Here is a 21,723-nt window from a genome sequence, read left to right on the forward strand (position 1 = left end):
CATTGCATTAGTTTTACCCCTTTCCCTGTTTTGCTTTTTCTCCAGCCCTCACTCATATTCCCTGGAATCAGTAGTAAGCTGGTTGATATTTTTTCCTGAATCTCCAGGCAAAAAACTTTACCCTAGTTTGTAGTGTTTGCCAATTTCTATAGTTGGATAGAGGTGTGCAGTCAGTCCTTGGGAGCCAGTAGGAGCTGAGAACAAGCATGCCACTGCCTGGAGAACGTCTCAAAATAAACTACCCACAGGCAAACCTTTATCTCAGAAGACACAGGTGGCTCAGGGAGAGCAAAGCTTTACATATCTGAGCCAATAAGCAGAGAATAGTGGGTATGCTGACATTGGCCATGGATGCCAATAGGACAAAATATCATAATGAGCCTGGAGGGGAGAAGAAATTCTATTATATAACAAATTGGTGGTGGGAAAAAAATGGTAAGGGTAAGAATTTGAGGATACTCAGAAGCTACTAGCCTTTGAAACTGGGTAGACAGTAAATGCTACTGGCAGACACAGAGAAAATAGGACAATGGTGAGTTCATCTTTGGATCTATTAAGTGTCAGGGTTTTTAAAGATATACAGGCAGAGTTAGCTAGGAAGAAATACATGTGGGGGGAAGCTGTGCACAGTACTATTGTGAAACTTTTTTGTTGATAAATACTTATTATTCTTGGAATATCCTGCCTTCCCTTCTCTCCCTCAACCCAAGCAGTGATCCATGCTTTCCCTGTTTACTGCTCTCAGGGGAGGGCAGTTACTACAGCAGTGAAAAGAGAAAGATGAGTCAATATTCAGTTTATAAATTTCAAAATAGAGCTTTGAATCTTCTAGTAGAGAAAAGAGGTTGAGGGAAAAAAAAAAAGTTTTTTTGAATTTCAAAAGCCTGGATTTTGAGTACTAAGAGCCAAAGTTGATGCCATTCTCACTAGATTTCAATAAAATGAACAGTGATAAAAGAAGCAGTTTTCCAACCCCAACGAGAGAGTTGGAGGTGAAGATGAGATACAGCTGAGTATCTCTGAGAAAAGACCCTTCTCTCTGCCTCCATCCTCACTGCAGAGCTATCAGTTGGAGGCAATTTTAGAATTCCCCAGTAATGATGGAAATATAAGAGGAAGTATATGCCCCACTTCCTGACAGGATCCCTAAGAGATGGGAAGCCCCAGAGAGTTCCTCTCGCTAGCATAGCCTAGCGGCCTAGTGGCCTAGCGGAAATAGCTGTAACAGAAATTATGATCATATGTGTGCTAGAGTCTAGCCCCCAAGATTTCTGTCTCCAAAGTAGTAGGGGATAGATTCAGAAGTTTCCACAATCCTAAAGGAGAGTGGAAAACAGAGAGGGCCAGTGAACCAGAAGAGCCCTTATAAGTGGGACAACAACCAGGAAATGATGGGTGACCTGACAACAGCTATGAATTGCCATACAGAAGCAATGAGGTCCTACCATACAGCACAGGGAACTATATCCAGTCTATTGGGATAGAACATGATGGAAGATAATAAGAGAAAAAGAATGTGTATATACATGTATGGCTGGGTCACCTTGCTATATAGCAGAAATTGGCACAACATTATAAATCAACTACTCTTTAAAAATAAAATTAAAAAGTATATATATATAACAAGAAAACAACAGGGAAAAACCATTCTCCTCCACTGCCATGACCACACATAAGCACCTTGAGCTTAGATTCCTCTTGAGAAAGAATGGCAAGAAAATAAAAATATTATTTGATTAAGTTAAAACTTGAAAAGACTGGGGAAATCTGGAATGACTACATTTTTACACCTCAAATTTATCATCACTAATTACTGTAACTTAGCTAAAATTTACCACACTAAAAGATTAAAAGAAAAAAAAAATCATCTCAAAAGATAAGATATTGTTAAATAAAATCTAATGACCTTTTATGACCAGTAAGCTTAGTGAACTAGGAATAGAAGTGAACTTAACCAAATAAAGGATAGAAAAAACAAACCCCAGAGGAAAAGAAAACACCAAACCCTACAGCAAATAGCATTCTCTTTTAAATCAGGAATAAGACAATTATGCCTGTTATCACCATGTCTATTTGTTAGACAGAATGTTAAGATTGAAAAAAGAAATGAAAGTTGAGAGGATTGGAAAGGAAGAAACAAAATTATCACCCAAAGATGTCAATGAATGTCTGCATGAAAATGAAAATAATTATTTTAAACATTGTAAAGTTCAGCAAGTTTGTTGAATACCAAAATAAACGTACAAAATTCAGTTGTATTTCTATATACCAGTAATAATCTGTTAGTGTGTAATTTAAAAAAAAAGACACTGCAATTACAAAATCAAGAAAAAAATGTAAAGTATGTTGGAATAAATGTAGCAAAATATGTGCAAGACCATAATGGAGAAATTTGTAAAACTTTTTGAAGAGTTAAGATTTATTTATTTTTAAGATTTTTTTTTTCTTTTTGCCTTTTCTAGGGCCGCTCCCGCAGCATATGGAGGTTCCCAGGCTAGGGATCGAATCGGAGCTGTAACCACCGGCCTACACCAGAGCAACAGCAACGCGGGATCCGAGCCGCATCTGCAACCTACACCACAGCTCATGGCAACACTGGATCGTTAACCCACTGAGCAAAGCCAGGGATCGAACCTGCAACCTCATGGTTCCTAGTTGGATTCGTTAACCACTGCACCACGACGGGAACTCCAAGCTTTGTTTTTAAAACAGTTCAGATTTACAGAAAAATTGTAAAGATAGTACAGAAAGTTCTTATCTACCCTACCCTCAGTTTCTCCTGTTATTGCCAGCTTATGTTAGTATAGCACATTTGTTATAATAAACAAATATTAATGCATTATTATGAGATAGTAGAAAATATCTCTCTGTTCCAAGTTCCCAGCACAGAGCTCCTAAAACCCTTGTAATTTCCTAAATAATAAGAACACTAAGACCATCTCTTGTTCTAATATTGATCTTTGATCTCTGCTCCTGACCCAAAGCTCCTGAAACACTTGTAATTTCCTAGGTGATAATCTCTCAGGTGCTAAGAGTGTCTTTTGTTCTGATGAGACACCTCTGCCTGGCCTCCTGGATGAGGGCTGATTACCAGAAAGACCAAGCCATGATTAGAAGCGTGGAATTTCCAGCTCCCCCCGCCCCCATTCTCTTGAGAAGGGAGAATGGTTGGACATGGAGTTAAGGATAGATAATGCCTCTGTGATGAAGCCACCATAAAAATCCTAAATGTATGAGATCTTCTAGTTTGGTGCACGCATCCACACTGGGAGGGTGAGGCACCACAACTCCACAAAGAGAAGCTCCTGCACTTGGGACCCTTCCAGACCTCTCTTCATCTGCTTGTTCATCTGTATCCTTTATTGTATCCTTTAATAAATTGGTCAACATAATGTTTCCCTGAGTTCCGTGAGCTGCTCTTGCAAATTAAACCCAAGAAAGGGACATTGGTACCCCTGATCTATAGCCAGTCCATCAGAAGCACAGATATCCTGGGCTTGTGACTAGCATCTCAGTTAAGAAGAGGAGGATAGTCCTGCAGGACTGAATCTTAAACTGTGGAATGTTATGCTATCTCTGCGTAGACAGCATCAGATTTAAGCTGAATTGTAGGCCACTCAGCTGGTGTCTAGGAATTTCTTTTGGTATGGGAGAAAAACTCCATACTTTTGGTGACCAGAAGTGTCAGGAGTGACATGTTCTCTGCAAAGGCAAAGGAGAGACACGGGGGAGAAACACAACAGGGAAGAACTGGGTTGTTTCAGGGTTTTTTACGTAGAAAGGAAAAAACTGGATTTTCCCTTTTTAATTATTGTGAACTAAAATTCATATTTTTAAAGATTTTCTTAGTTTTTACTTAATGTTCTTTTTCTGTTTCAGGATCTCATTTGGCATGCCACATTATATTATTACATTTAATCATCATGTCTCTTTAGGCTCCTCACAGCTGTGACTTTACTTGGTTTTGATGGACCTTGAAAGTTTTGAGAGGTACTGATCAGATATTTTATAGATTGTCTATTGGGAGTTGTCCGATGTTTTTCTCATGATTAAATTAGAATTATACTTTTTTGCCTTGCAGAGGTAAAGTGCTACTTTCATCCCATCATATCAAGGGCACGAACTATCAACATCACTTATCACTTTTGGTGTTGGCCTTGATCACCTGGCTGAGGCAGTGTTTGTCAGACTTCTCCACTGTAAAGTTATTCCTTTCTCCCCTTCCCATACTGTAACCTCTGGGAGAACATTATCATGCCTGTCACACACTGTAGCAGTAGTAAGTTAGGTTCCTCCTCCTTGAGGGTGGAGTATCTACATAAATGATTTTGAATTTTACACAGAGATTTGTCTCTTCCTTGTCTTTTATTTACTAAGTCATTTATCAATACAGACTCATGTATGTTTATTTTATGCTTTGGGTTATAATCTAATACGACATTTTATTGCTCATATTGTTCCAGCTTTGGCCACTGGGAGATCTTTAACATACTCCTGCCATATGAATTTGATTTTTTTTTTTAAGCACTTCTTTACTTTCTAGCACTAAAAGACGTTCCAGGCTCATTTGTGTATTTCCTGCCCCAGTCCTAGAATCATCCATTTCTCTAGGGAGCCATGGTTCCTTTCATTGAAGACATTTGTTTATTTTTAACCAGCATGATTTCATTTCTCTCTTTTTTAAAAATACGAAACAATTTCAGACATACAGAAAGTTTGAAACTATAGTCTAAAGAAACTTTTTCTTGGACTATTTGAGAGTGCTTTGTCAGCTTGCTGCCCCATGACCTCCTGATACCTTGATGTGTACTCCTTATGAACAAGACCATTCTCATCCACATAACCACAGTGCAGTCATCAAAATCTGGTAATTAACATTCACACATTTTTTTTTTGTGCCTGGCCTCCTGGATGAGGGCTAATTACCAGAAAGACCAAGCCATGATTAGAAGCGTGGAATTTCCAGCTCCCCCCATTACAATCACTTAATCCTCAGATATATTCATGTTTCAGCAAATGTCCAAATAATGTCTTTAGAGCAGTAGGGTTCAGAATCATGAGTTGCCTTATTTGTCATGTCTCTGTGATGGTTAATTTTATGTGTTAGGGTGTTTTTGAACAAGAGTAACATTTAAATCTGTAAACTTTGGGTGAAACAGATTGCTCTCCAAAATGTGGGTGAGCCTCATCCAATCAGTGGAGGACCTGAATAGAACAGAAACGCTGGCCTCCATTTTAGCAAGAAAAACTTCAGCAGACAGTCTTCAACTTCATTATGCACCATCGGCTCTCCTGGGTCTCCAAGCTGCCGGTCCATAGCTCACATTTTGGACTTGCAAACTTCCTTAATCATGTGAGACAATTCTTTATAATAAAGCCACACCTATTTGTTCAGTTTTTCTGGAGAACCCTGACTAATACAATCTCTTTAATCTCTGTCATTCTGGAATAGTTCCTCAGATTTGACTTCTATATCCTTGACACTTTGAAGATTACAGGCTAGTTATTTTATATTATATCCCTTAACTTGAGTGTGTTAGATGTTTACTCATGATTAGATCCAGGTTAGGCATGAATAGCACTGAAATCATGGTCTGTTTTTCCCATTGCATCCTATCAGGTGGCAAGATTTGTTCCATTTCCTATTTTCATTTTGATCACTTAATTATAACAGTTTATTTCAGCTTTTCCCCTATGTAATTAATAGGTATTTTGTGGAAAGACACTTTGAACTCTGTTAAAATCTTAGTTGCCAGACTTTGAATTTACCCATCTATTATATTTTGCATCAGCATAGACTCACAGTACTGGATTTATTCAATGGATTATAATGTGTTGCTATCATAATTTATTTTTGTGCTCAGGTTAGTCCATATTTGGCCATTGGGAACCTCTTCAGCCTGGCTCCTGTGTCCTTTTGACATGTTCCCATCATACTTTCATTACTTTTTGGCATAACAAGATGTTCCATAAAAAGACTTTATAAACAAGATTGTTTTTAGCAGCATTGTTTGTAATAGTAAAACAAAAAAAACCAATAGAAAATAAACACCAAAAGAAAGAACAAAAAAGGAAGCATTGCCTTTCATTGCTGAAGTTCAAAGTCCAAACTCTTTAATAAGGCATGGAAGAGAAAGTTAAAACAAGAAGCACTGTGCTGTACCTGGGTTTCAGTGGGGAAAAACTTTTTATCTTTTGGTAAGTGGAGGAAAGGAAATGTAATAGGAAGGCATGAAAGAAGCAAAAAAAAAAAAAAATATTGGTGGAGTTCTGCCCTGGCACAGTGGGTTAATGATTTGGCTTGTCTCTGTCAAGACGAAGCAGCAGTTCCATCCCCGGCCCCACACAGTGGGTTAAGGAACCAGCATTGTTGCAACTGTGGCATAGGTCAAAACTCTAGCTGGGATTCAATCCCTGGCTATAGAAAAAGTTGTTGGTAATATTCTTTTTCTTACAGTGAGCAATGGGTATTCATTTCATTGTTATTCTTTTTTACCTTGTATGTTTTCGTAATCTTTTCTGTGTACTCAAAAATTTAGTTTAAAACATTTCTACAATTTTGGACATGTTAGACACAGTTCCTATGTTGTCTAATAAAGTAGTCACTAACCACAAGGGACTACCTGAATTTAAATAATTTAAAAAAATGTTCCTTAGTTGCACTAGCAACATTTCAAGTGCTGAATAGCTGTGTAAGCCAGTGGCTCCACATTGGCAGTGCCAATATAGATTTCCTTCATTGCAGAAAGTTTTGTTGGGCAGTCCTAGGCACAGTGACTGTTTCTAAGGAGATGCTCTCTTAACTCCCTTCCCACACTTGGATTTTCCCTTCAAGGTTATACAATGACAGAACACCTGGTTAGATTTCTGGAATCTAAGAGAAGAGGTGACCTGTGTCTTGGGTACAGTCATACATGGAAAGCCTTACAGAAGTGCCCAGAATCACTACCTCATTCCAGAGTGCAATGGTAGCAATTCTATAGAAGTAATGCGAAGGGTAGGCTGGAGATAGACCTTGGGTCTCTGCAGCCACAGAATGATGTGGAAAGACCAGGAGAATAAAAGAGATCAGGGGACCTGATGGGGTTTTCATCTTCGAGCCTAAGATTCCATGGCCTGAATACCAGAAGCAGGGAGTACAGATTTCTCCACAAATGCCAGAGGGCAGGAACTGCTGACTTGCTCCCTATATCTATTCCTCCCTAGGAATAGAATCTCAACAAGGCTTCCCAGAAAAAAAAAAGTCTCTGCCTATCCTGTATTTAGATATAGCCATGTGACTCAGATCTGTATTATGAGTTTAAATAGAAGGCTCTGTCAGCCTTTCTTAAAATCAAGCATGAGACCTGAACTCCCTTCTTTATTCCTTGCTCTGTCTTGTTGTCTACAACTTGGACATAATAGTTGGAGCTTAAGCCTCTCTCTGGACTATAAGGGTGAGAGCCACATTTAAAAATGGCAAAGCAGCCAGCTGCAAAGTACCTGGATTTCTGATAACTTTTGTGGACCAAAGTAGCCATTTACCCTGGCCTGCTTACCTCTAGCTTTTTATATAGGAGAACAATATAATTTCTGTCTTTAAAGCCTATTAGCTTGGGTTACTAACAGTTATATGTCATTTGAACTAGAAACCACAATTAGAGACCAGTGGGATCACAGATGCATCTAGTAAAGCCAGCATGGAGCCATGAGGACCATGCCATACCCTCCACCCCCAAAATGATGTTGCATTACAACAGTGAGAACTTAGAATCAACCTTAGTGAAAAGAGTGTTGAAGAAAAACACTGAATTGACTAGGATTAAGTTTTTACTACAGGGCAGACAGGAAACTTGAGGTAGGAACTAAGTTTAGTTACAGAATTAAGTAGTAGCAATTATAATGACATTATATAGTAATATTAAATAGTAATATTTGTTGCACTACTGAACTCTGGGTTTGAGATAAGTCTCTACAAAGATTGTACCAGAAATCATGGCAACGGCAATGGATGAGGTACAGGGAGTTTAGAGTGGAAGAAGAGGAATTAAATAATGAACCCTGAAGATCTCAAACATCTAGTATTAGAAAAAAGGCAGCCAGAGGATATTACAAGAGTGAGGATTAAAGGAGAATTTTCAAATGACTTTTAAAAAAAAATTCTTAGAGAATTAATAACCAACATTAAAGTATCTTTCCTATTGTTACCCTTGTTAGAGAAGTTATATAACACCAGAATTTTTTTTTGCCACACCCACAGTATGTGGAATTTCCCAGGCCAGGGATCAAACCTGAGCCACAGCAATGACAATACCAGATACTTAAGCAGCTGAGCTACCATGGAACTCCAACACAAGAATTTTTATACCAAGCCTTCATATGAAAAAATTAAAACAACTTCACACAATGGAATACTACTCAGCCATAAAAAAGAACAAAAATAATGCAATTTGCAGCAACAGGGATGGAACTAGAGACTCTCATACTAAGTGAAGCAAGTCAGAAAGACAAATACCATATGATATCACTTATATCTGGAATCAAATATACAGCATAAATGAAACTTTCCACAGAAAAGAAAATCATGGACATGGAGAACAGACGTGTGGTTACCAAGGGGGAGGGGGCAGGAGTGGGAAGGACTGGGAATTTGGGGTTAATAGATGCAAACTATTGCCTTTGGAATGGATAAGCAATGAAATCCTGCTGTATAGCACTGGAAACTGTATCTAGTCACTTGTGATGGAGCATGATAATGTGAGAAAAAAGAATGTATATGTGTATGTGTGACTGGGTCACCTTGCTATACAGTAGAAAACTGACAGAGCACTGTAAACCAGCTATGATGGAAAAAATAAAAATCATTAAAAAAAGAAAAAGAAAAATTAAAACAACTTCAACATCTCATTACAATTAATACTATAGGCAGAGATAAAAATGTTTATGTACATAGACTACCAGGAAGTCTTGATGAGGTTTATTGATTTTTCATTTGTTTATTCTACAATGATGCTTGTTTGAAAATATGCTCTGAAATGACATGAATATCCTACTTAAAATTAAATATAAAAAAATCTGTATCAGAAAGAGATTAGGGATAAGCATTATTTCTAAAATAAGAGGTCATACTGAGTATTATCAGATTATTTTAATCCTAACCTTCTAAAAAACACAACTATGTGTTAGTTTATAAAAGAAAGAAATTAATACTATGATAGCTTTTTAAAATTTAATTAAGGCAACAATTCCAGACATTCTAGAATTTCACATCGTGTTTACTTAATTGCCACCTCTTTATCCCTTATATAGATGATAAATTTTGGATGATGTATTAATAGAATTGTGATGCATAATATGGGTTAAATGGGCCCTGCCAGACACAATTAAAGTACAACAAAATCTTTTTTTTTTTTTTTTTGGTCTTTTCTAGGGCCGCTCCTACGGCATGTGGAGGTTCCCAGGCTAGGGGTCTAATTGGAGCTGTAGCCACCGGCATATGCCAGAGCCACAGCAACTCGAGATCTGAGCCGCATCTGCAACCTACACCACAGCTCATGGCAATGCCAGATCCTTAACCCATTGAGCAAGGTCAGGGATTGAACCTGCAACCTCATGGTTCCTAGTCAGATTTGTTAACCACTGCGCCACAAGGGGAACTGCAAAGTACAACAAAATCTTATATAACAAGTCAGTGATATGGGCTATATAGTCTTATTCCCTTTTCTGCACTTTAAATTGTTCTGGATTCCTTAAGGAAAATTTAAATTAGATTTTTGAGATTCTACAGTTTTGCAAATTTTTGCAACCATAGGACAAAGACAAGATATTAATTCTGGCTTAGACAGTTGGTGCTTATCATTTTCCCCATTCTCCTTCATGGGTGCTTTATTTGGTGAGGAACTATGTGGAACTATAAAACCCATCAGACATGATTATAAAATGAGCATGATTATTCCATAGAATGGGAGGCCTTAGTTTATTTTATTTCTCCCCTTTTCTCTACCTTTCAGTGGTGCCGCAGATCAAGGCTTACCTAGCTAAGCAGATTTTTGATGGTTAAGACTGGACGCTGGGCGTTATTGGTAGGCTTTAAAGATGGACTGACAATGTGACAGGAAACATTAATTGGCAGTGTTTACCAATCACAGGGAAAAAATTTCAGATCCTTAGTCCAAGATTAATGAGTTCCCTTCAAGCCTCCTCATTTGCTGCCATGCGCAGGCTGGGTTTTGCTGGGGTCCCGAAGTCCAGCCTCTGAAATCTGCAGCCTTAACTGATAAAAAAAAAAAAAAAAAAAAAAAAAAAAAAAAAAAAAAGCGGTCTTATTTTCAGTTTGGGCAGAAACTAAGATTAAGCTCTCCTGATCCCAGGCTGCTAGTCGGAGATCGAGTTCTGGGCGCATCTCAGTGAGACTTGTTGCTGAGGAGAGCTGCACCTTTGTTTCCCAGGGGATGGACAGGCGTCCTACCGGCCCCTGGGGCCCGCGCAGCGGAATGCCCTGGGGCTGCCCCGCCTCTCAGCCACCGTCCTCCCTGCGTCTGGGCGGAAGGCGCGCCCCCGGGGCGCGCGCGCTGCGGGACGAGGCGGGGCCGGTCCTCCCCGCCCCGCTTCCCCGTGCTACTAGCGCCGGCAGGCCGCGTGGGGCGCTGTTGCCGCCGGGGGAGCACCGCCCCCTCTTCCTCCAACTCCTCCCGCCTCCTCCCTCTTCCCCTCCTCCTCTCCACTACGGTTCCCACTCTCTGGGTGGGGGCGAGCGCGTCCGGTTTGCTGCAGCCCTTCGAAAATGGCAACTTGCGCGGTGGAGGTGTTCGGGCTGCCGGAGGACGAGGTGAGGAGCCGCGGGCTGGGGGCTGCCGGGCTGCGGGGCGTGCTTCCCGTCACGCTTGCCCATCAGTTGGATCCGAGGAGGCGGCGGCCGCCAGAGGGTCGGCTGTCAGCGCCCTCCTCCCTCTGCGCGAGCCCCGGAAGCGAGTCAAGCGTCGTGGGGACCCCGGGGGCTGACCGGCCCATGGGGATGGGTCAGGGGCTTGCTTTAGGGAGCCAGATTTTCTTCGAAAGCCTGTGTACTCTATACCCGTCTCTTCCCTGGAGCCGCCGCCTTCCTCGTCAGTTTCCTTCAGGAAGTGATGAGGAGGGGGGCTTGGCAGCCAGCGGCGTGAGTGCGCGGGGGCACGCGCAGCACCCCGCCCGCTGGTCCCCTCTCTCCACCCCGCCAAGTGTGAGCTGGGGGCGGTGCGGGGAGCGCCGAGTTTCCCTGGAGCTTAGCATCCCGGCTGCTGATTAGCCTGCTCTAGTAGAGGCCCGTTGGGCTTAACTTTATGGACTTTGAAGGCGTCCAAGTGAATTGTCATTAGCTTTTGGGTTTTTCCTTTTTCATCTGAAATCCTTTTTAATACCCTACTAGGAGACGGGGGGTGGGAAAGCAGGTAGATAGATTTATTCCTCTCATATAGCAACAAGTGTCAAGTGTGGAAAGTTCGTGCTCTCTGTTTCACTGGTCTTCATTGATATTTAAAAAGTTAAGCCAGGAAAGTATAAATACTTGAAAGAACTTCTCACAGCTGTTCACTCTGAAAATTAGCTTCTGTGACTTGAGAAGGCAAAACTGTCTCTTTTCACCTAAGTAACTTACGCTGGTTATGCCTTACTCTTATTTTAAAAAAATAAAGGCCATTTGGCAAGAGTAGTTCCATTTTAGATGTGATGTGACTTCCTCTGTGTCCCTGTTGATTGTTTCAAAAATGGGAATGGGTGGGAGATGAAAAGACTAGAAGTCTAACCGTGACTAGTTAAGTTTGGGGAAACAATTTAAGCATTCCTATTGATTGACTAAGCTGTCACATGTACCTGTTATCAACATTAGACCCAATTAACTGTAAATCCTTCAACCTAATTTAGATTGATTGCTTAGATTTTTCTAACAGTGTTGTAATATTGCCATCTCTTAGTAACTTGGTGTCTTCAAACATCTTTTATAAAGTGTCTTTTACATTCCTTTTGACAGTCTTTGCTTTATAAACAGTGGGCAACTTGTTGATGCAGGCAAGTTAACTCAGAGTGTTTTGAGAATGATTATGTGATGCAGTTAGAATTAAATTTCTTAGTTATTGCCACCAGAAGAGAAGCAAGGTGGTAGTGTACAAATGGTGGCAGCTAGGCAGGCAGCCCCTCAGAGATGACAGTCAGTGTTGTGGCTAAAGATAATATTCTAGCTAATGTCTCATTATTGTTCTGTAGAAGAGATCAGAGGAAAATAACACAGTATTGAACCTTTGATAGATTTCTTCTTATCAGTCCGGCCTCCCTGCTCGCTACAATAAACTGTTCAATGCAGATAATCTCAAGCTGGCATCCAACCCGATCAGGCTGGCCTTGGACTTTCTTTCCCTGTTGTTACTACTCAGAGATAGGATCTTCTATTCCAGATTTCTCATCTCATTTCCTCCCAGCAGAGCCACTTGATCACAGACAGCATCTTGTTAGAGGTGTCATTCCCAGTCTGTTCTCTTTCGGTACAGGTCAGTGTTTTCAGTTATCTGCTTCTCGTATCATTCCTCTGTCCTGCTGAGATAAATTGAATCTTGAATCGTGGCATTTGGTGGGTGGTCAGCAAGCTATTGGGACCAAGGGCCAGAAACTCCACTCTTTGAAATGAGGTTTTTCCTGAACCAGCTGAAGAATTTGTACTTCTGAGAAGTTTTCTGGTGTGGGGCCCACTCTTTTCACATGATAAGGGTCCCAGTTGTCAGTTTTATGACGCAAATTTCCCCCAACTCCCTCTGTTCACTTTTTCCACATTGAGGAGGAGATTAAAATAGGAAGATAGGAGACAGGATGATGAAGTGTTGTCTTCCATTTCTTCCATTGTATTTTGGGTTATTCATTTGAGAGACGTTTTTTAGCTGTCTGTTCTGTATCAAGCAGTATGCTAGGCATCAGGTACGCAGAGAGAAAAAGCAGTGTCCTCCTGTTTTGTGAGGACCTCATGGTCTGGTGGAAAAGACAAAATCAGTTGTTTTCTGGTAGAGGTTGCCATCTCACCGCTATCACTTGCCATTTATTTTCTGATCCATCACAGAAGTGAAAGAGGGCTTAGGGAACACCCCCCTGTGCTTTTTTAAAAATAATTGCAGCTATGTCATTTTCTAAAACTCACAAAGTAGTCTGGGAATAGGCAGCCCTCTGCTGTTGATTAAAAGTAAGATAGCTTTCCTCTTGCAGCAAAAGAGGTGATTTTTATTTTAAATTAGAAACTGAAACGAGGAGAAGAATGAATAGACATGGGATAGAAGCTAGTGAGAGAATTGTGATTTAACCAGTATATACTGCATAGCTGATGAGTCACTCTGTATGAGCATATTGGGTATTGAAGTATGCTAAAATACCTGTCTCTCATTTTTCAGTGAATTTTAGCTCTTCCACAGTTAAATGTCTTTCAGTAAGAGATGGTCCTGGCTCCATGTTCAGAATTTTGCTGTTAAGGTATAACAAACTAAGAAAGTAGTGTACTACTGGAGTTGTCTGGTGGCACAGCAGGTTAAGGATCTAGCCTTGTCACTACAGCAGCTGGGTTTGATCCCTGGCCTGGGAACTTCTGCATGCCTCAGGCGTGGCCAAAGGGGAAAAAAAAATGTAGTGTACTGTAATTTATACCAAATTTACTCTGACAGTCTCTTGGGATTAACAGTAGAAACTAAGGCCCTCTCACCTGTGGTGAGAAGGAGTAAGGTAGATATGGGGCTTGCCATACAGCATCCCCACTTCATTTCAGTGGACTTCCCTGTTAAGCAGAGCCTGGAAAACTGAACACTGTGTTTCCCAGACTCTGTTGCACTTAGTGTTTTGTGAAGAGGTTGTGAAAAAGATTTCCTAGTTAGGTGTATGTCCTTGAGATTGGGAAGGTGAAAATGAAGTGGGGCATAACTTCTTGTTTCTTTGACTTGTTCTGCTGACACGTGTAGTCATGTAGACATTGAGGGTTTCTGCAAAAGTATTTCACTATCTGGTAACTTGTTCTGTGGGTATTGATAGGAAGTTACAGAAATAGCGGTGGTGCAGCTTCCTGATGTCTAGATTGAGTATGTTCTTAAAGTCAATGGATCTGATGGTGGCTCCTGATGACCTACCTTTCTGACTCAGGCACATGTCACAGCTTCCTGGGTGGGCCAGTTCCAAGGTGTTTTCAGGTCCTTTTGAGGCATAGCGTACAGCCTGCCCCCTCCAGAGCTTCTAACAATCTTTGGAAACACCTGACTCCCTGTATAAGCTGTTTCTTCTTACAACATCTATAGTAATTTCTATTTCCTACAACTGAAACCTGACTGAAACAAAAAAAAAAAAAAAAAGAAGGAAAGAAAGAAAGAGGAAAGGATTGAGTCTCCATTGCTAGTGTGGGAGCACAGTTTTCACATACAGAAGAACGGATGCCTCTAATGATGAAAGCCATGACAATGCATATGCAGTAGAGTCCCTAAGAAGCACGTATTCTCACCCATCAAGGCCAAGCAGAAGCAGACCCTGCTTGGTATCACACTGAGCCTGAGAACAAAGTTCTCAAATCTACATTCCCAGCACACCAAGAAGGAGAAGCACGGTGTACACAGCGACTTCATTAGTATTTAACCCAGTCTTTCATGTGTTGATTTTGCCATTACTGCTTTTTTGCAACTCTTTAATTCCATCATCATTCTAAAGTATTTTTCGTGGGTTTCCATGGGAACAAAGCAGTAGATAAATATAGTTTATTTTTAATAATTTACTTTTTAGTTATTTTAAACCAGCAGAAATTTGAAAGTACAGTACAAAAAACTCTAAATCCTCCTAAAGTAGATTCTCCAACTGTTGATAGGTCACCGCAATTATTCTCATCACCCTTTTTTGCCATTTTCATTAGTCTTTTTTGGAACTATTTGAGGGCAACCTGCAGACATGATTCCCCATCACCACTAAATACTCTAGTGTGTATTTTCCTCAGACAAGAATGCTTTGCTACATAGCAACAATTCAAGCCTCTAAGCCAGGAAGTCAGCATTATTACACCACTACCATTTAATCCACAAATCCCATTCAATCTTTGATGTGTTCTATTATTTTCTCTTCTTTTCTGATCCAAGATCCCATCTAGAAGTATACGTTGCATGTACTTCTTTCAGTCTTTTCAGTCTTTTCTAATCTATATCGGTTCCTCAGTCTTCTTTATTCTTGACAGTTTTTTGTTTTTGTTTTTAATTTTTATGGCTGTACTTGGGACATATGGAAGTACCTGGGCCAGGAATTGAATCTGAGCTGCAGTTGCGATCTATGTAGGATCCTTTAACTCACAGCACTGGGTGAGGATCGAATCCACACCTCTGCAGCAACCTGAGCCACTGCAGTTGGATTCTTAGCCCATTGTGCCATGGCAGGAACTCCCATCCTTGACAGCTTTAAGATGTACGATTGTACAGCCTGTAGGATGTTCCTCATCCTGGATTTGTTTACTGTTTCCTCATGATGATGAAAGGCCACACTTTTGGAGCAAGAATCAAGGAGATGATGCTGTGTTTTTCTCAGTGTATCACATCAGAGTGTACATGATTTTGGCTTATCTCATCACTGTGGATGATAACTTGATCACTTGATAATATTTGTGTCTGCCAGGTTTCTTCTTGGTAATGTCACCATTTCCCCCCTTATAATTGGTTAGAATTTTGTGGAGATGTATTCAGAGATTGTGCCAGTCTCCTATCCAACATTCCTCAGATCTCTGTCCACTAGTTTTATTAACCATTGGTGGCTTCCCCCTGAATCAAATGCTACTATTTTTATTCCGTCTTTATTAATTGGTGTTCTGTGTAAGAAGAGCCTTCCCTTTCTCCTCCATTTATTTATCCATTTATTTATTTATATCAGCATGAACTTGTAGAATCCCCTTATTCAATGAGTGGTAATTAATTACTGTCATTAAATGTTTTATGGATCAAATTATCTCTGTGTATACCCTTTTAGGGAGGTTCCTTTATTCTTGTAACAAGTCCCCATTATTCCTTGAACTCTTCATTTTTTTTCTGGCAGAGCATGTTCCAGTCCCCTCTTGTATTTGGCCTGGCCTAGCACTGTCTGGAAGCAGCCATTTCTCTTAGGAACACTGGTTACATTTAGTAGGAAATGCTTTTTTTTTTTTTTCTTTTTGGTCGCACCCACAGCATGTGGAAATTCCTGGGCCAGCAATCAAACCCATGCCACAGCAGTGACCCAAGCTGTGCAGTGACAACACTGGATCCTGAACCTGCTGAACCTCAAGAGAATTCAGAAAATGGTTTTTAGAAGCCAAGATCTGGGTGCTCACTGTGCTCGTTATTAGCAGATGTCATTGCTCTTCAGCCGTCTTAGCAATGAGAATCAAGAAGTGTGTGTGTACCACACACATATACATACCTAAGTAAACACATAAATCTATAGCTATTTGTGTATCAATCTGTACATATATATATTTAAAAATCATTAATTCATACCAGTATCTCCAATTCAAATCTAATACTTAAGGGTTTTTCTAGTCATAAGTACCCTCTCTAAGAATGAAAATTCTGACTTTCATTATCCTTAGTCCATATACTTATGTTTTTGGTATAACTAATTTCCTAACCGTGCAGATTATCCTCTGTCTGCCACTTCTGCTTCTTGCCTCCTTGGGTGCCTGTAGGAGCCCTGCTATTGCATAGCTATGCAATACTCTCCTTCTCTCTTCCGAGTCCCATGCCCCAGGGGCATGCTACTGAAGCCTCTCTGTATGCCACCCCCTTTTTCCCTTCCGTGACCCATGCTGGTGAGCATTCTGACCATGCATCTCCATGAAATTGCCCCCTCCTCCCAAATTCTGCCTAAGGTAGGCCTGCCATTGACTCCTCTGCACCAGGAAGAGAAGAGAAGGGCCTGTAATTTTTTTTTTGTCTTTTGTCTTTTTTTTGTTGTTGTTGTTGCTATTTCTTGGGCCGCTCCCACGGCATTTGGAGGTTCCCAGGCTAGGGGTTGAATCGGAGCTGTAGCCACTGGCCTACACCAGAGCCACAGCAACGCGGGATCTGAGCCATGTCTGCAACCTACACCACAGCTCACGGCAACGCCGGATCCTTAACCCACTGAGCAAGGGCAGGGACCGAACCCGCAACCACATGGTTCCTAGTCGGATTCGTTAACCACTGCGCCACGACGGGAACTCCTATAATTTTTTTTAACAGTTAACTTTTAGCCATTCATATATCACATAGGAATAGAATTATGGAGGTACCTTTTAAATACATCATTTAGGGTGAGCAGGGTATAGAAAATGGAATTTGACTATGTCGAAATCTGGCCCTGTCACTTACAGGTCATCTGGCTTAAATTGTTGACATCTGTCAGAGAAGTATATTTAAACCAGCTGATTCTCCTGTCTCCTAACTATATCTGGTAGTAAGCCTATTCTGCAGCACCTGGAGTCATGTGCGGTTGTTGATTTGAATTGCTAAACGCATTGTTCTACTGAATCAGTGTTAGCAACCTCTTCCTTCTTGAAGCTTCTATTTAGTGTGGCTTAATTCTCAATCCTGTCAAAGTTTTAGGAGGATAAATGGATGGAGAGAGTAGGAGATCTGCAGGTGAATGCCAGGAGAAAGACACAACACAAACAAATGGAAAAAAGTTTTGATAAGACTTTCGTGGAGTAAATATGTCTCCACATGGCCTGATGCAGATGTCTGGCTTCCCCATGTGAGACATGTCGGGGCAATGAGGAGAGTAATGTGAAGTCATGTCGGTGCACATTGATGCTTGAATGAAAATATCCTCCTTCAGAGTAAAAGAGTCCATCTAAATATAATCACAGCTGCTTTTAATTGAATGTTCGCTACATTTTGGACTCCAGGTTCTGTGTTTTCATACTTTGGCTGTAATTGTCCCAACAGTCTTGCAAGAGTGGATAGTGTTATCCCCATTTTATAGATAGGAAATCCGAGATTGTGATTTGCTCAAGGACTTATTCCCAGTAGAGTGAATATGGGATTGAAACCCAGAACTCTTTAGTACCAGAGATATGATCTTTCTTCTCTTCTCCATGGATAGTTGCTCAAATAGAAGAATTTAACAGGAGATTCTTTTTTAGGAAGATGATGAGTGGAGCACGTGCAAAATTAACTCGTAACTGCTCTTACATTCTTCCATATCTTCTGTCTTTTTTGTTACAGCTTTTAGGTGGATCTCTGAAGTACTTGAATTCTATATTTGCTTGACAAATATTTGTTGAACACTTACTATGTGTAAGGCATTTGAGTCAGGTCATGAGGTTGTGATGATTGGCAACAGACTTTACTACATTTAGAGTAATTTACTGGTGAGAGAGAGGGACATTATGTAATCACTCATCAATGTTTTATAAATGTTATGAAGGAAAAGAAATGTAAGATGAAAGAGTGTAACAGGAAAAAATGAAATTTATTTTATATGGAGGAGGGAGAGAGTATGAGGCAAGGCCAAGGAAGTAAACTAAGGATGGCTAGGAATTAGCAGTGGGGAGAGGGAAGACTTCTATGTAAATAGAACTGCAAGTGCAAAGGATGAAATGGAGAGGAACATAAAGAAGGCTGGGGTGTTGGAGAAAGAGGGATGATGTCAGGGGATGAATCTGGGGGTGAGAGGAGAGGAAAACAGAACCCTGTCAGGGCCTGAAAGCCATTTATTAAGGATTTTGAGTTTGATCCCAAGTGGAATGGAAACTCACTAAATACCTGTGTGAGCATACATGCGCACACACGCACACATGCACACACACACACTCACACTCTCACACTCATCATCATTGTTATAACTATCATCATTAACAATGCTCTGGAGTACCCGTCCCGGCTCAGTGGTTAACGAATCCGACTAGGAACCATGGTTGTGGGTTTGATCCCTGGCCTTGCTCAGTGGGTTGAGGATCCGGTGTTGCTGTGAGCTGTGGTATAGACTGCAGAGGCGGCTTGGATCCTGCATTGCTGTGGCTGTGGTGTAGGCCAGCGGCTACAGCTCTGATTCAACCCCTAGCCTGGGAACCTCCATATGCCAAGGGAGCGGCCCTAGAAGAGGCAAAAAGACAAAAAACAAAACAAAACAAAAAAAAAACAATGTTCTTATTTTTTTATTTTTGTTTTTCCTTTAGTGTCCTTCACAATCACCTGGATGATTTGTTAAATTATTTGACCACTGGCCGTACTGAGTGTTGAATTCAACTAGGTTTGGGCTTGAAAATTTGACTTTCTAACATATTCCCGCTTAATGCTCATAATAGTAGTCCAGGGAATACACTTTAAGAATCACTACTCAACTAAATCTAATAGTTCTGGGTACTTTACTTTACCATGGTTGTTACTGCCCAGAAACTCCTAAGGAAGTTTAACCATGCCTAGCAGATATAGAGCAATCATACCAGGGGAAGAAAACTGCCATCGATTTGTAGGTTCTCTTTCATTTGGAAAACACGGTCATCTTAAGTTATAAGGCATTTGTTGCTTAAAAAGTTTTTAAAAAATACATCCTTTCCTCCCACTCTATCAATGTTTTTTATTAAATAAATATTCAGTGTTTATATTGTTGCAATATGTAAATAGTGCTAGTCACATCTGTACCACTGTACCAGATTTATAATTATTTATTGTATGTTTTTTGTTTTCATTTTCTGTACAGGTATCTTAAATTAAATTGCAAACTATCTGAAAGAGCTATAAAACTACTCAGTGTATTTATAGACACACACACACAAAGAATGCTATCCATTCGCTTTTCTGCACTCCTCTTGGCGATAGCCTCTTGTTGTATTGCATTCTATCTGAGCTGCTTGCACTCCACACCTGTTGTGTAGCCATAATCTACTGGTTTCTGTTTGCCACTATTGTGAGAATTCTCTTGATCTCTTGTCTGTGTTGAATCCGCTGTTTCCTTGACCTCTTGTCTTCCTCTTTCCTAATTATTCCCTCATTTGCTGATGTACGTCTTCTGTGTGTGTGGCCAGTACTGTTGACTGGAGTATTTCACAATAGGGTTTTCTGAACCTATTGTTTCATTGTGTGATGCTCAAATACAGTGTTTGTGCCCTGCTCCTCTCAGTTTTCTCAGAGAGAAGTCTTCCAATCTTCTGTTTGGTGCTTACAGGTTTAGCAGCTGGTGTTCTTGGACCCAAGTAGGGAAGGGGGCCAAGGGCTCACTGTGCAGACTTTCCTTTGTTTTTAATTTGTTCTTCATTCCTACTTTCAGCTACTTCAGAAAGGTTTGTTGTTGATCAAGAATTTATCAGCCCATACTGTGCGTGAAGTGATCTGCTGGTTTTTTTTTTTGTCTTTTGTCTTTTTGCCATTTCTTGGGCCACTACCGCGGCATTGGAGGTTCCCAGGCTAGGGGTCTAATTGGAGCTGTAGCCTCCGGCCTACACCAGAGCCACAGCAACATGGGATCCGAGCCGCGTCTGCAACCTACACCACATCTCACGGCAACACCGGATCCTTAACCCACTGAGCAAGGCCAGGGATCGAACCCGCAACCTCATGGTTCCTAGTCGGATTCATTAACCACTGCGCCACGACGGGAACTCCACTGCTGGGTTTTATAGAGGATACAAAGATGATGAAAAGATACTTTTCTTGAGCTTCAAAATCTCACAATTTGTTTTAAATGTTTTGTTTTGTTTTGTTTTGCCACACTCATAGCACACAGAAGTTCCCAGGCCAGAGATCAAACCCATGCCATAGCAGCAGCCCAAGCCACAGCAGTGACAATGCTGGATCCTTAACCCACTGAGCCACCAGCAAACTCCTCACAATTTTAATAGTGGAGAAAGATACATAGTTTATTGCCTCATTTAAAAGATAGTATGTGGCAGATGATACCTAATTGAACCTCTAACAAAGAGAAGGAAGATGGCATGAGTCAAGGCTTTCAGAAAAGGTAGAATTTGAACTTGAAGAGAGGACAGAACTTTTTTTTAAGAAAAAGAGTTTAATGTATAAAAAGTTTAAGAAGTAAAACCAAAACCTTCATAATCTCACTATTTTAATAGCTGTTTTCATTGTTGTGTATTTTCTTCTAATCTTTACCTATCTGCACATGTGTTTTTAATGGCACTATCACAGAATAAGTATCATTCTGCGTCCTGATTTTTCCAACTAACATTATAATTATTTTGTCATTAAATAATATTTTTTCTTTTTTCTTTACTTTTTGCTTTTTAGGGCCTCACCCATGGCATATGGAGGTTCCAGGCTAGGGGTCAAATCAGAGCAACAGCTGCCAGCCTACACCAGAGCCACAGCAAGGCCAGATCCGAGCCGCATCTGTGACCTATACCATAACTCACGGCAAGCCTGGATCCTTAACCCACTGAGCGAGGCCAGGGATCGAACCCGCAACCTCATGGTTCCTAGTCGGATTCGTTTCCGCTGCTCCACTACAGGAACTCCTTGAATAATACTAATCATCACATTTTTAATGATTTCAAAAGCATCTGCTCAGATGATATAGGACTTTAACAATGAAAGGGTAGAGGATAGGGAAGAATATGCCAGCCAGAGGGAATTCAGCTTGTATTAAAAACTCAGTGATGGAGTTCCCGTTGACTAGCTCTGATTCGACCCCTAGCCTGGCAATCTCCATAAGCTGCAGGAGCGGCCCTTGAAAAGCCAGAAAGACAAAACAAACAAACAAACAAAAACAAACAAACAAAAAACAACTCAGTGATAAGTAAACACAGGATATACCTTT

The 21,723-nt window shown here is 40.7% G+C and overlaps 1 protein-coding gene across 1 annotated transcript in view; it reads left to right on the forward strand.

Annotated features, from left to right (window-relative positions):
* Positions 1–10,669: 10,669 nt before the first annotated feature.
* NEDD4 (NEDD4 E3 ubiquitin protein ligase) overlaps positions 10,670–21,723 on the forward strand; it is a 124,672-nt gene continuing 113,618 nt past the window's right edge. Inside the window, 1 exon segment of the mRNA XM_047766288.1 lies at positions 10,670–10,807. Within this exon segment, the coding sequence (XP_047622244.1) occupies positions 10,763–10,807 (45 nt within the window). The 5' untranslated portion in view covers positions 10,670–10,762.

Source organism: Phacochoerus africanus, chromosome 2 (genome assembly GCF_016906955.1).
Source record: "Phacochoerus africanus isolate WHEZ1 chromosome 2, ROS_Pafr_v1, whole genome shotgun sequence".
Classification (NCBI taxonomy): domain Eukaryota; kingdom Metazoa; phylum Chordata; class Mammalia; order Artiodactyla; family Suidae; genus Phacochoerus; species Phacochoerus africanus.